The 13,787-nt window shown below is 51.8% G+C and overlaps 1 protein-coding gene across 4 annotated transcripts in view; it reads right to left on the bottom strand.

Annotated features, from left to right (window-relative positions):
* Positions 1 to 13,787, bottom strand: part of SMARCA4 (SWI/SNF related BAF chromatin remodeling complex subunit ATPase 4) — a 39,690-nt gene that overhangs the window by 20,701 nt on the left and 5,202 nt on the right. For all 4 annotated transcript variants that reach the window (XM_069767140.1, XM_069767138.1, XM_069767141.1 and 1 more), the window contains exons 2-13: positions 10,518 to 10,756; positions 10,084 to 10,216; positions 9,530 to 9,943; positions 9,316 to 9,414; positions 8,849 to 9,107; positions 8,639 to 8,765; positions 8,374 to 8,547; positions 8,116 to 8,289; positions 7,778 to 7,945; positions 7,637 to 7,690; positions 7,422 to 7,552; positions 5,346 to 5,403 (exon numbers count right to left, since the gene is read on the bottom strand). In XM_069767140.1, coding sequence (XP_069623241.1) covers positions 5,346 to 5,403; positions 7,422 to 7,552; positions 7,637 to 7,690; positions 7,778 to 7,945; positions 8,116 to 8,289; positions 8,374 to 8,547; positions 8,639 to 8,765; positions 8,849 to 9,107; positions 9,316 to 9,414; positions 9,530 to 9,943; positions 10,084 to 10,216; positions 10,518 to 10,724 — 1,998 coding nt within the window. In that variant the 5' untranslated portion in view covers positions 10,725 to 10,756. The remainder of the gene's footprint in view (positions 1 to 5,345; positions 5,404 to 7,421; positions 7,553 to 7,636; positions 7,691 to 7,777; positions 7,946 to 8,115; positions 8,290 to 8,373; positions 8,548 to 8,638; positions 8,766 to 8,848; positions 9,108 to 9,315; positions 9,415 to 9,529; positions 9,944 to 10,083; positions 10,217 to 10,517; positions 10,757 to 13,787) is intronic.

The following is a 13,787-nucleotide window of genomic DNA, read 5'->3' as shown; positions in this document are numbered from 1 at the left end:
GAGGGGGCACTCTGTACTTGACCTGGTAGGCCTACAAATTGCCGTTCTGAACCAGCGAGCAATAGTCGCCTTGGAAACCGGCAGGCCTCTGCGCGTGCCATCAGGAATGACGAAAAGAGAATCCGTCTTCTGGAAAGCGGACGTTCTATCCAGGTAGATCCTCACTGCCCTAACGAGGTCCAGCTTGGTCAACGATCGCTCCAGAGGATGAGTCGGAGCTGGGCAAAGGGAAAGTAGAACGATGCTCTCGTTGAGGTGGAAACCACCCTAGTAAGGAAGGAAGGCAGAGACCTGAGGACCACCTTGTCCTGGCGGATGACCAAGGAAGGAGGTCGGCGAGAGAGGGCCGCCAACTCGGAAACGCGGCGGATGATGGCCACAAGAAAGGCCACCTTCCAAAATAGAAGAGAGACAGGGGAACCTCCGCGAGAGGCTCAAAGGGGAAACCCTCAGAACGTCCAGTACCAGATTTATATCCCATGAATCCACAGGGCCCTGAACGGAGGGACAGCATGGGCCACTCCTTGAAGGGAGGTCTTAACCTGTGGCCGAGAAGATACAGTCTTCTGAAAAAGGATGGAGAGCGCAGAAACCTGGCCCTTCAGAGAACTAAACGCAAGGCCCGAGTCCAGACCTGCCCGAAGGAAAACCAAAATGGAAGGCAAGGAAAGGGACCTATGTAAAATGCAGTTGGACTCGCACCAACGGAAATAAGCCTTCCAGGTACGAAAATAAATCCTGGAAGGCAAAGGCTTCCTAGCCTGGATCATGGTGTGAATCACCCGGTCCGAAAGGCCGGACGTTCTTAGAACTGCGGTATGAACAGCCAACGCCGTTAAACTGAGCGACTGAGAATTCGGGTGGCAAATCGTACCCTGAGACAGCAGGTCAGGCCTGTCCGGAAGGCGCCAAGAAGCGTCCGCGAGGAGATTGACGGTCTCCGCAAGCCAAGCTCTCCTGGGCCAGTCCGGGCAATCAGAAAACCGGCACCCCTTCCGCTTTGAACTTTACCAACAGCTTGGGAAGTAAGGGCAGGAGTGGGAATAGATAGGGCAGCACGGACTGCAACCAAGGAATGGCCAGAGCGCCGACGCCACCTGCGAGGGGGGTCGCGAGACCTGGAGATGAACAGAGGAACATTCCTGTACCTGTCCCCCATCGAAGACTAATCTGATGGAAAATCTACAGATGCCAGGGCCATTCCCCTGCCGCGAGACCCTCGTGGCTGAGGAAGCCGGCGGCACAATTGTCCACGCCGGGAATATGCACCGCGGATATCACCGGAACCATTGCCTCTGCCCAGAGTAGGATCTTGGATACCTCGGCCAAGGAGCTCCGAGTCCCCCCTAGAAGGTTGACATATGCCACCGCCGTGGCATTGTCCGCTGGATTCGGATAGGAAGACCACTGAGAATCCTTTCCCAGAGACGAAGGGAGGGAGGATGGCCCGAAACTCGAGGACGTTGATCGGTAGAGAAGACTCCTACGCCAACCAATGACCCTGAACAGACAGGTGGCGAAACACCGCGCCCCAGCCGAGCAGGCTGGCGTCCATCATCACCACCCGCCAGAGAATTGGAAGGAAAGACCTGCCCTGGGGGATGAGAGGTAATGTCAGCCACCAGATGAGGGACCGCTTGACCTGGTAAGAGAGTAGGATCGGACGATCCAGATAGAAGACAGACCTGTCCCAGTGAGACGGAATGGCCTGCTGAAGAGGTAGAGAGTGAAATTGGGCGAAGGAAATCGCTACCAATGTTGCCGCCATGCTCTCCAGAACCTTCATGGCCGATCGAAAGGAGAGCAGAGGACCTGGAGCCAGCGTACGTCCCAACGAGGAATGGATCTCTTATCTTCGGGGAGGAAGACTTTGGTCTGACAAGTGTCGAAGAGCATGCCCAGAAAGACAAGGTGCTGGTAGGGAACAAGACAGGATTTCTTCCTGTTGACAAGCCACCTGAAATGGGCTAGAGTGTGGAGGACAATGGACGGGCTCTCATGAACCTGAGAAAAGGACGGAGCCTTGATGAGGATGTCGTTGAGTCACGGAAAAGTACCATTCCCCTGACTCAAGATGCCTATCAGCGCCGCCACGATCTTTGTGAAAACCCTGGGAGCGGTTGCGAGACCGTAAAGCAGGGCGACCAATTGGGAATGCTCCTGATGTACTGCAAAGTGCAGGAATCTGTGATGTCCTGGGGATATAGGGACATGAAATTAGGCGTCCAGAACGTCTATGGAGTACAGAAGCTCCTATGCCGAAATGGAAGTGATTACTGAACGAAGGGATTCCATTCCGAAGTTCGCAGATGGACCCTTTTATTTAGTAACTTAAGAACCGGGATTGGTTCGAGTAGAAGCCTGTGAATCCTTCTCTTTCTGGAAACGGGAACGATTACCTCCGCGCTGAGGAGAGAGGCGATGGCTGCAAAGAAACCCGAAAACAAGGTCGGGTCTTTGGAGGGCGAGATTCAAAGAAACGATCCCAGGGCTGAGAAGCGAAATTAATTTTGTATCCTGAGAATATCGCTTCCCTGACCCATGCATCCTCCATCGCCATAAGCCAAACGTCTTTGAAGAGAGGAAGGCAACCTCCTAGCTTGGGAGATGCGCCGGGATTCCAGGGAGAATCATGCCGAGGTACATCTTCCAGGTGTAGACCTGGTGGATCTTCCTTGGGAATAGCCGGAGAGCCAGGAAGAAGTGGACCTAAAGGAAAACTTCTTCCTATCCTGGCGCGCTCGCGACCTCTGCTGTAGAGGAAGAGGTCTGGGACCAAAAGACGTGATCTCTGAAAGGGCAAGGTGGTAAGTGCCTTCATAGAACACAGATCCGCTTGCCAGGCCTTAAGCCAAACTGTCAGGCGGATGGCCACGACATTGCTGGATGTCTGAGCTGCACGAGACGCGGCATCCAGGGAAGCAGAGACCAAATACTCGATCACATGAGAAAACCGGTTGGCAAGCCCCACTAGCTGATCTGGTTAGGCCCAGTCAGAGTGCCTTGACGGAGTTGCTTTGCTCATTTGGCCACAGACTTTGAAACCCATGAGGAGGCAAAGGCCGGGCGAAGAGTGGACGCAGCCGCTTTGAAGGCTGACCTCGCCAAGGATTCTAAATGTCTACCATTAGATTCCTTCGAACGTGCTGCACCAGGAAAGGGGGGCCGGACTGTGTAGTCTGGAGACTGGCGGGCCCACGGAGGAGAAACTGTCCAGTTAGCGGTGCTCTGGGGAAAAGGATATAACACGCCGAGGCGCTGTCCTCTTTGAAAGCGTCTGGCCGGATTCTCTCTTTCTCTGGCCACCAGCTCCTCAAACTCAGAAACTTTGGAAGGTGGTTTGGACCGTCTAAACGAAACCGCCTGATCTGCGGGTTCCGTAGCGGAATCTTTGATGCTACAGGCTTGGTTAACTGCAGCAATGAGGTTCTGAACCATATCCCTGCTAGCGATTTGGTTAGAATCCAGCTTCAACACATCTTCCGAAGGTGCATCTGAGAACGCTTCGCGTTCCTGTCTAGATCCTTTGTGGCCAATCTTAGTAGACTCGGACAGAGCCTCCTGTGATCCGCTAGCCACAGCAGAAGATGTGATGTCATAGCAACCTATCCGGCGCAGACACTAGGGTCTGAGACACTTGGGTGAGATCGCAGGGATTGGGACAGAGAGGAGACGCACGCTGGGATAGGGGACTCACTCTCTCGGACAGCAGGGGTGTCCAGGGCGGTAGGCACCGCGGAGCCGTCGCAGTCCTGACAGAGGGAGGGAAATCTGCAAATGTAGGGCGAACATACAATGTGATGGACCAAAATAGCAGAAAAGGCAGGAGGACGGGAGAGTTCTGCCTTAGAATTAGACATAGCGCCCGAGGGTTAGGGGACGGAGGCAGAGGGAAGTGTCAGTCTGCTGTGTAGGGATACTCACAGCAGATGTCCTGTAGCTTCCAGGCTGTAGAGGAGCAGGTCCTGCGGACAGATGCACCGCTGGATGCGACGATCCCTGGCGACGCCTGAGGGACCATAAGATGGGCTGGATGCTGCACCAGGAAAGAGAGAGCAAAAGGCCCGCTATTAAAAACGGAAGAGGAGATGGAGCCGACAGCGCAAGCCTGGGGCAGGAAGATGGCGCCGGCTGTAGAGCGGTGGCTGGGAAGAAGTGGGCGGAGACAAGCGCACACACCAGGGAAACCAATATGGCGCCAGTTGCGGGCACTGCTATGGGGGGCGGAGCTAGACGCCCTGCAGGAAGAAGATACGGGCGGGAGAAAGCCCGCCCGAAGGAGAGCAAATGGGGGGCGGAGTTACTGCGCCAGAGTAGGCCCGAGAGGCCGGGGCCTAAATTAGAAACCGGCGACCGCCGCGCCGAAGTAGGTCTAAGAGGCCGGGGCCTAAATTGGAACCCGGCAGCCGTCGCGCCGGAGTAGGCCCGAAGCCGGGGCCTAGATTAGAAAACCGGCGGCAGTCGCGCCGGCGTAGACCTCCTAGGTTAGACGCCGGCGACCGCCAGATTGAGGGGAGAAGGAGGCGAATAAGCCATGGCGGTGGCGAACAACTCGCCTGTACCACTGAAAAAGGTAGCCCCTCAAATAGCGACGGAGCCCGCATTGAGACTGGAGGGGGGGGGGGGGTTGGGGGGAGTTAAGGAGGCCTGAGCAGGGCAAAAGAGCTGCTGAAAAACCTGGCATTTCCCCTAGGAAAAGGCCCCTCACCTCCCTAAAGGGAATCCCTAACTTAAAGGTCCTGAAGGAGATAGATGGGAGACCTTCTAAATACTCACCTTCTTCATCTGTATATCTTCTTCCGGAAAAAAACCTGAGGAAAGGAAATATACCTCATTATTCCGGATGCCGAAAAAGACGTCCTGAACTTGCTGGTGGACGTCCTCGTCTCCTCCAACCGACAGGCTCTGGTGGCCGAGTGGGTGGGGGACGGAGCCAGGACCGGACTTCTGAGCACGCTTGTGTGCCAGGATCATGGCTCTGCTGAGGGCTCTATGAGGATACGGGGTGGCCGTACACGCCGTACTCATAGTCCATAATGTGGGATTACAGGTGTGACTGTTCACCCTGTATCCCTCCAGAAAACCTGAAAGAAAAACGACGCACATTGAGGTAGATAAGGGTCTAATGAAAGACCCGTGTCCACCTCCTACTGACACTAAGCTAAACTGAATATCCTACTTCCTGTCGGTGGGGTGTATACTGCAGAGGAGGAGCTAACTTTTTTTATTTGCATAGTGTCAGCCTCCTAGTGGCAGCAGCATACACCCATGGTTCCTGTGTCCCCCAATGAAAGGCGATAGAGAAAGTAATGTATGGATGAAGACACGCTACGCAAATCTCTTACCTCATCTTCCTCCTCTGATCCACTCTCCTCGCTGTCCGATCTGGGAGCAACTTCATAGCTAGAAGAATAAGAATGGAGTCATGGACTTCACAAAAGCTGAAAGAAAACTGAACTTACCGCACAAGCACCACTAGGGGGCGCTCACTGCACAGAGATTTATCAAGCGGCAGTGCTAGCGACAAGCGAATGTGCTTGGATTTTCCAAGCATGCTCAGGTGACAGTGACTTCGGCGTGTTTGAAAAATACGTTCGAGTCCCCGGGCCTGCATATCTCGTGGCTATTCGTCAGGCACAAATGACGCAGAGATTGCCTACGAAACAGGAAATCCCTACAGTGGGTACGGAAAGTATTCAGACCCCTTTAAATTTTTCACTCTGTTTCATTACGGCCATTTGATAAAATTCAAAAAAGTTCATTTTTTTCTCATTAATGTACACTCTGCACCCCGTCTTGACTGGAAAAAACCCAGAAATGTAGAAATTTTTGCAATTTAAAAAAAAAAAAATATCACATGGTCATAAGTATTCAGACCCTTTGCTCAGACACTCATATTTAAGTCCTTGTGATCCTCCTTGAGATTTTTCTACTACTTCTTTGGAGTCCAGCTGTGTGTAATTAAACTGATAGGACTTGATTTGGAAAGGCGCACACCTGTCTATATAAGACCTCACAGCTCACAGTGCATGTCAGACCAAATGAGAATCATGAGGTCAAAGGAACTGGCCAAGGAGCTCAGAGACAGAATTGTGTCAAGGCACAGATCTGGCCAAGGTTACAACAGAATTTCTGCAGTACTCAAGGTTTTTAAGAGCACAGTGGCCTCCATAATCCTTAAATGGAAGAAGTTTGGGACCACCAGAAGTCTTCATAGACCCGGCCGTCCAGCCAAACTGAGCAATCGTGGGAGAAGAGCCTTGGTGAGAGAGGTAAAGAAGAACCCCAAGATCACTGTGTCTGAGCTTCAGAGATGCAGTAGGGAGATGGGAAAAAGTTCCACAAAGTCAACTATCACTGCAGCCCTCCACCAGTCAGGCCTTTATGGCAGAGTGGCCCGACGGAAGCCTCTCCTCAGTGCAGGACATATGAAAGCCGCATAGAGTTTGCTAAAAAAACACATGAAGGCCTCCCAGACTGAGAAATAAGATTCTCTGGTCTGATGAGACGAAGATAGACCTTTTTGGTGATAATTCTAAGCGGTATGTGTGGAGAAAACCAGGCACTGCTCATCACCTGCCGAGTACAATCCCAACAGTGAAACATGGTGGTGGCAGCATCATGCTATGGGGGTGTTTTTCAGCTGCAGGGACAGGACGACTGGTTGTCATTGAAGGAAACATGAATGTGGGCAAGTACTGAGCTATTTTGAGTGAAAACCTCTTCCAGAGTGCTCTGGACCTCAAACTTGGCCGAAGGTTCACCTTCCAACAAGACAACGACCCTAAGCACACAGCTAAAATAACAAAGGAGCGGCTTCAGAACAACTCTTTGACCATTTCTGACCGGCCCAGCCAGAGTCCTCACCTAAACCCAATTGAGCATCTCTGGGGAGACCTGAAAATGGCTGTCCGCCAACGTTCACCATCTAACCTGACGGAACTGGAGAGGATCTGCAAGGAAGAATGGCCGAGGATCCCCAAATCCAGGGGTGAAAAACTTGTTGCATCTTTCCCAAGAAGACTCATGGCTGTACTAGCTCAAAAGGGGCTTCTACTCAACACTGAGCAAAGGGTCTGAAGACTTATGACCATGTGATATGTCATTTTTTCTTTTTTTTTATAAATTTGCAAAAATTTCTACATTTCTGGTTTTTTTCAGTCAAGATGGGGTGCAAAGTGTACGTCAATGAGAAAAAAATGAACTTTTTTTGAATTTACCAAATGGCTGCAATGAAACAAAGAGCGAAAAACGTAAAGGGGTCTGAATACTTTCCGGACCCACTGTACATGTGTTGCAGCAGTCTAATAGCCTGAGACATGCAGCCGTGGGGACTCGAACATGTTATTCGAGCACGCCGAAGACACTTAGCATGCTCAGATAACAACTTATCCCATCAGTAGTCACTACTTCTCACATACCCAGGGTTCATCTCCAGCCAAGTGTCCAGCTGTCCGGCCTTCGGAGCATCCACACCAGTCAAGATCTTGCCGCTCTCCACGTGCATAACTTTGACAGGAAGGTCACTCATCTGACTAGTCTCATCCAGAGGCTATGAAGGAGAAGAAGTAGCTATCCTAGGCAACCTGCACACCTGCTAACATGTACTCCACCGATATCCGTCTCCCGTCCTCACCTCTCCATCTGGTCCTAGAGCCGGTTGTCCTCCATCTGCTGCGTTCTCCTGGATCTGGCACGTACAGGACATGGTATATCAGATGGTTCATGACACAGGAGCAGCACCATTTCTCTGAATCGAAACATTTGACAGTCTCACCTTTTTCTTTTTCCTCCTTTTCTTCTCTTTTAGTACCTGGGCGGCTTTGTGTTGCCTCACCAGTTCCGTCAGGTTGGCCACGTACTCGTCTGTCTGCTGCAGGAGGTAGGCCAAGCGCTTGTCCTTCTTCTGGTCAATCAGTTTCCTGTAGCCCTCCTCATCTTCTGCCTGGAAGATCGCGGCGGGTAATGTTTAAGAAAGGTGAACTGATGTCGCTCACCTCCACCTCGCTGCCGACAAATAGGACGGGCGCACAAGACCTGGCCATAGTGCGCAGGCATCCTCACCTATGTAGGGGTGAACCCAGTTTGAGGAAAGATGGCCTTATCAGGACCTACCATGAGACGCCGCATTCTCTCCTTCTCGATCCTCTCATTTTCCTTCTTCTGCTCCCGTTCCGTGTTGGCATGATACGTGGCCACGGCCTTGGTCAGCTTCTGGATCTTCCCGGTGACGGAGCGGTGGAACTCTTTGAAGTCCTTGGCATGCTGGAGGATGCTATTGAGATATTCCTGCAGAGAAGGCCAAACCATGAGTCTGCTGCAGCCGCTTTTACTTTTGAGAATAGTTTCCGATTATTATTAAGCCCTCCTCACCTGGTGCTTCTGCCGTCTCTTGCGTTCCTGCTCGATCTTCTGCTGCTTCTCCAGTTTCTCAGTGATTCTGGCCTCACGTAGGGATTGACGTTTACTGCGCTTGTAAGCCTTGGCATTCAGAGCCGTTTCCAGAGCGGTGTCTCTCCTCATACAGACCACAACCTCTTGTCGGAGCTGGAAAGCAGAATAACAAAAACCTGAATGGTCTGGAGAGGTCCGGGCAGGACCACGCTCTCGCCTACCACATAGGACTCGGGGAACAAACCTGTCTCTGGAAGTTCAGGAGCCGGAGAGCTTTTAATTCTATGGTCGCTTTGGTCCTAAGGTCACCAGCTAAAGACCCGGGGAGGTTCTCCAGTTCCTGGATCCTGTGTGCGATGCGGGCCTGGAGTCTAAACACCAAAAATATGTATATTGAGATGTCAGCATATCCTTTATATCGGGTCAGGTTAAGGAGCTGCTTCTTGGGACCTACCGATATTCACGTTCTTGTAGCACTTCTACTGGATCCAAGCCTCTGGGCTTCTGGATGGGAGTGATACGGTTGGCTTTGGAATGGTAATGAACCATAGGTGAGGGTTGGGCCGGCTGGCCGGGGGACTGCGTCTGGGGTGGCATAACGGGAGATGCCGCAGGTGGCACTGCAGGGGGTGCGGGAGAAGGGCGGCCAGTTGGCTGTGGAGGAATCAGCTTCTGGGGGGCAATGGCGGGAGCTGCGGCATTAGCCATTGGACCTGAAAGAATTAAAAATACTGATGAAACTGTACAGGACACAGGGGTGTTTAACCCGATCAGAGGGTTAGAGTGTCCAGACATTAGGGTGGAGGAATAACCGCACCAGGGTGGCAAGGGGCCATTGAAGACACAGTACAGAATAAACCAGGGGACGCCAAGGATCAACATTTCCTGTCAGGTCTCAAGATTATGCTATTGTAACATTACCTTCAGGCCAAGGTTTGGGGGGAGCACCTGGAGGATGCCCTGGCATAACCGGAGGAGCACCTGAAGGTCCCGGAGGTGGCATGGCTGGTCCTGCCATTCCTACAATAGGAAGGAAACATCAGCCATGTAGTATAGAAGATGGTATATAGCAGCGAGGTGCTTCTACTGAATGTCCGCCCATCGATACTGGGAAGGAAGTCATTGTTAGACTCACCATGAGGTCTGTTGTAGCTGGGTGGTGCTTGCCCTGCGGTGGGCACAGGTCCAGCCCCGGAAGCTGCAGGTGGAGGTAGTGTTTGCATCTGTGGCTGCATCCCTGGCATGGGCCTCTTGCCTTGCACGGCCATCTGTAGTTGATCGGGTATTGGTTGCCCTCTGGCCAGCATTTTATAAGCCATTATCTGCGCTCGTAACTGATGCAGCTGATTCTGGTTGAAAGGCGTTGGGCTGCGGCTTGTCTGCTGCTGTGGAGGCGGCTGCTGAGAAGGCGGCGGCTGCTGCTGCTGGGGGTCCGCATTCTCCATATTCACCCCTACTGAGCCCGAGGGCATTGGAGGTCCGGAGGGTGGGCCATTAGAGGGCACAGGACTTGGTATATGCTCAGAGCTGCCCAGGGGTGAGGGGTAACCTGTGGGCAGGGGAAATAGACCATGATATACCAGTCTCATCCCAAATGCCAGCAAGTTACTAAGGCTGTATATCGAGGAGATGGATGATGCCATTTAGAGGTGTAGCAGATCATAAGGTGGATCCATCTGTACCATATACCTTGTGAGTGTTGGTCCATCGGACTTGGCGGTGGCCCCATTCCAGAAAGGCCACCCGGCCGCATGGCCATTCCCTTCATCTGGGTATAACGGGGGTCTTCCGGCATGGGCTTCTCATGCATGGACTCCATGGGCTGCAATAAGAAAGGAAGTGGATTATTGGGCAGCTATCATGTGAGGATAGCAGGTAACCATCATAAGGACTGGGGAGAGGGGGAAAGTGTCTAATTTTTGTCTTGTCCTCAAATGGACAACCCCAGTAATTTGTAGCCACTCCCTGGCGGTGATTTGGGGCAGGGGCGCAGCTTTAGGCTTTGCTCCACTAAAAAAATCAGTGCGTAACGGTGTCAATACACGGCAGCACCAAGTCCTGGAGAGCAGCGACGGGTCGATTTGTGGTGGTCTTCCAGCCAGTCGCACACAGAAAAGACTAACCTTATGCATCTGGTGCATGTTTTCAGGAGGATATCCACTGGGGCCTTGAGGGGGAATTGGTGGCCCAGGGCTTGGTCCCATCATGCTGTGCGCTGATCCAGGAGATGGCCCAGGGCTAGGACCCATCATAGCACCAGGAGAAGGGCCCGGGCCTGGGGACTGGACAGGCCTAGGAGTGCCGCCCATAGGCGGATCTGGGGTGGACATGGCGCAGGTGAAGAGGCTCAATCAATGTTTATCTGTGAGAGAAGAGGACAACATTAATCCTTTATCATTTGCAGCATTTACCATAAAGCAGGGAAGCAGAATCACACCTTGAGCCATGACCTTGCTAAGTCCACTCCAGCTTTCGTTTTTCAGCGGCCCTTTAAAAAGGTCTAAGCGCCTGTACCCCACTTACTGCACATAACACACCCAGGGGTATCGCGACTACGGAGAGCTGTGAGGACCATGCCAAAAAGCGAGGATGATGTATGAGACGAGCTCCCCGGCAGCCGCAACCAGGGTGCCCTTAATATCTGCACCGTCAGTATTCCTGGTGTAATTCAGAAATAATTGACCTTACTCCAAGGGACGTAGACTGCAGCCTCAGCCCGAGCGTGCAAATCAATGGCGGGCACCAGTGGCTGCATACACAGCAGGCAGTATGTTTTTGTTTGCATTTTATCAAATCTCATACAGACCGAACAGAAGTTGTAGAGAACCGATAAAGGAGAGGGGACCTCAAAGCCAGAGAGGGGCCTCAAAGCCAGAGAGGGGCCTCAAAGCCAGAGAGGGGCCTCAAAGCCAGAGAGGGGCCTCAAAGCCAGAGAGGGGCCTCAAAGCCAGAGAGGGGCCTCAAAGCCAGAGAGGGGCCTCAAAGCCAGAGAGGGGCCTCAAAGCCAGAGAGGGGCCTCAAAGCCAGAGAGGGGCCTCAAAGCCAGAGAGGGGCCTCAAAGCCAGAGAGGGGCCTCAAAGCCAGAGAGGGGCCTCAAAGCCAGAGAGGGGCCTCAAAGCCAGAGAGGGGCCTCAAAGCCAGAGAGGGGCCTCAAAGCCAGAGAGGGGCCTCAAAGCCAGAGAGGGGCCAATGGACCTCAGAGGGAAATAAAATTTTAATTTGACGGGCCACATTCCTTGAGAGACGAGATATAACTTTCAGTGATCATTTTATTCCACTTTTTGATCACTTTTCATTCTATTTTTCTGTGTCACTGTAATGAAAAAGACTTTTTTTTTTTTTACGGCGTTCATCAAATGGGTCATAATACAGTTTTATATCTTAGGACATTCCGAACGAGTCCAGACACTATTTGTTTACTTTAATTTTTACATTAAGGAAAAAAAAATGTATTGTGGTAAAATATTGTTCCACTATTATTTTTTTTTTTTACACTTTTTTTTTTAATTATTTTCACAATTTTTTTTCCGCAACTACTTCAAGTGTTTATATGGTCCTTTAGCTTTTTCTTGCCCGATTGCTATACTGTACTGCTGTATATTAGATCTGTCAGCTTTAGACCCTGCACGGCCTTACAAGCCACCGTAGCTGGCTGATCTGAAAGCCATTACTTTTAGCCTTGGGCTGTCATGGCATCTACTGGAATGGCACCAGCACAGGTGTTTTATTTTAACTGGGGGGCAAAAATTCAGATTGAGAAGGTGTTCTCCGAGTTGTGGACAACTCCTTTAAATACTGCTTGTGGCCGTTGCAGCAAGGTGTCAGTTAGGATACGTGGCAGATGATGGCGCTGGCTGCACAGTTGAGCAGGCGCCATCATGGTGCTATACATATATGGCGGTTTGCAGCATGTACGGCGGATGTCAGAAGGGGCAGCATTGTTGATACACCAGATCTAGAGGGATTACATCACTAAAATCAGTAGATCACTCATTCCCTACATCTATAAGTCTACAGTTCCCATAGAGACCTATAAGTCTCCATGGTAACAGACTACGAGCAGGCCTGGTGTAGTCGGATCCAGGAGTCGTACTTTTTCCATTTCTTTTCCTACTTTTTAAAAAGGTTAAACTAGATAATTGCCGTCCAACGAGTAGCAGATATAGTACAATATACCCACCCCGCTGACCCAGTAAAGGGGTCTTCTGGCCACTTTCCAAGCAGCGCTGGCTACCTGCCTCCTGAAAACTGTCCAGTCTTGGGCTCACAATGGTTAAGGGGGATAATGGGGACCTGTTCTTAGGATAGTTTAGGATAGGGGTGGAGGTCCAACCCTCAGCTGCCTGTGGGGCGTCCGGATTCACCAGGACAAAACGCCACCGCTCGGTACGCCGTGTAGTGGCCATTTTTGGTACTGCAGCTCAACTCCTATAGAAGTGAATGCAATCTGAGGGCAGAATGTAAACTCACTGCATTGCTAAGGCGACATTCCTCTATAATCTCCATCGATGCCCCCGGGCATGGACCCCCTATCTAGGAGCCTTCCTTGCTTTCGCCAGCGTTGACTCCATCTAGAGAAGCTGCAGACTCTCGGCACCGGGCGCAGATCCCCGACGCATGCACAATGCAGAGGTGGAAAATTAATCAAGAACAGGAAAAAAATTAAAATGATCAAGCGGCTCCCGGCTGGAGGCAGAAAATGAAAATGGAGCTGTCAGGTTACACGCAGCCGCCCACGCCACCGACCGGCGCTGCCTGAACACAGGGGAAGGTTTGGTAGGTGCTCGCCGCCCCCCCCCCCCCAGTAATGCTGCGATTTATGGCGCGGAGGGGGCGGCCGGCGCTTTCTGGCAGCTCCTTTTATACGGCACTGGGAGATTTAATTAAAGCCAAGAATCTGATTAACGCCCTTCTATGATTGGAGCGGGAAATTACTTGCACTTTGATGTCTTGCTTGTGTTAATTACAGGGCCGGGCCGGCAACGTCCAGGTACGACACAAAATGAATTAAATTAGGATGGAGGAGAGATAAAACACAATCTGCTCTTCTCAAGGAGAAACCACGAGGCGTCTACAACAAGACGCTGCTTACCCGGATGAAGGGGAAAGGCACAAGGGAGAGGAGGAAAAAAAGCAGAAAAGAAGCTTCAAAAGAAAAGGCATTAATTATTGAACGATTTTTATCTGTGCCATGGAAAAGGCAAAGCGGTGAGAGGCGGCTAACAAACAGCGGCAACGCGGTCTGCTGCTACTCCCCTCCAGGGTGCGCCCACCACCGGCCTCTGTGCCCCCTCCAGGCTGAAAAAACAATTAACCTCCTCCTCCGCCATCCCCCCCTATACCAATGCAACCATTGGCCTCATCAGCTGCCCCCCCAGACCAATGCAACCGAT

The sequence above is a fragment of the Ranitomeya imitator genome, chromosome 4 (assembly GCF_032444005.1).
Source record: "Ranitomeya imitator isolate aRanImi1 chromosome 4, aRanImi1.pri, whole genome shotgun sequence".
NCBI classification, from domain to species: domain Eukaryota; kingdom Metazoa; phylum Chordata; class Amphibia; order Anura; family Dendrobatidae; genus Ranitomeya; species Ranitomeya imitator.
Note: the sequence above shows the minus strand (reverse complement) of the source record. Positions and strands in the feature narration are given on the sequence as shown.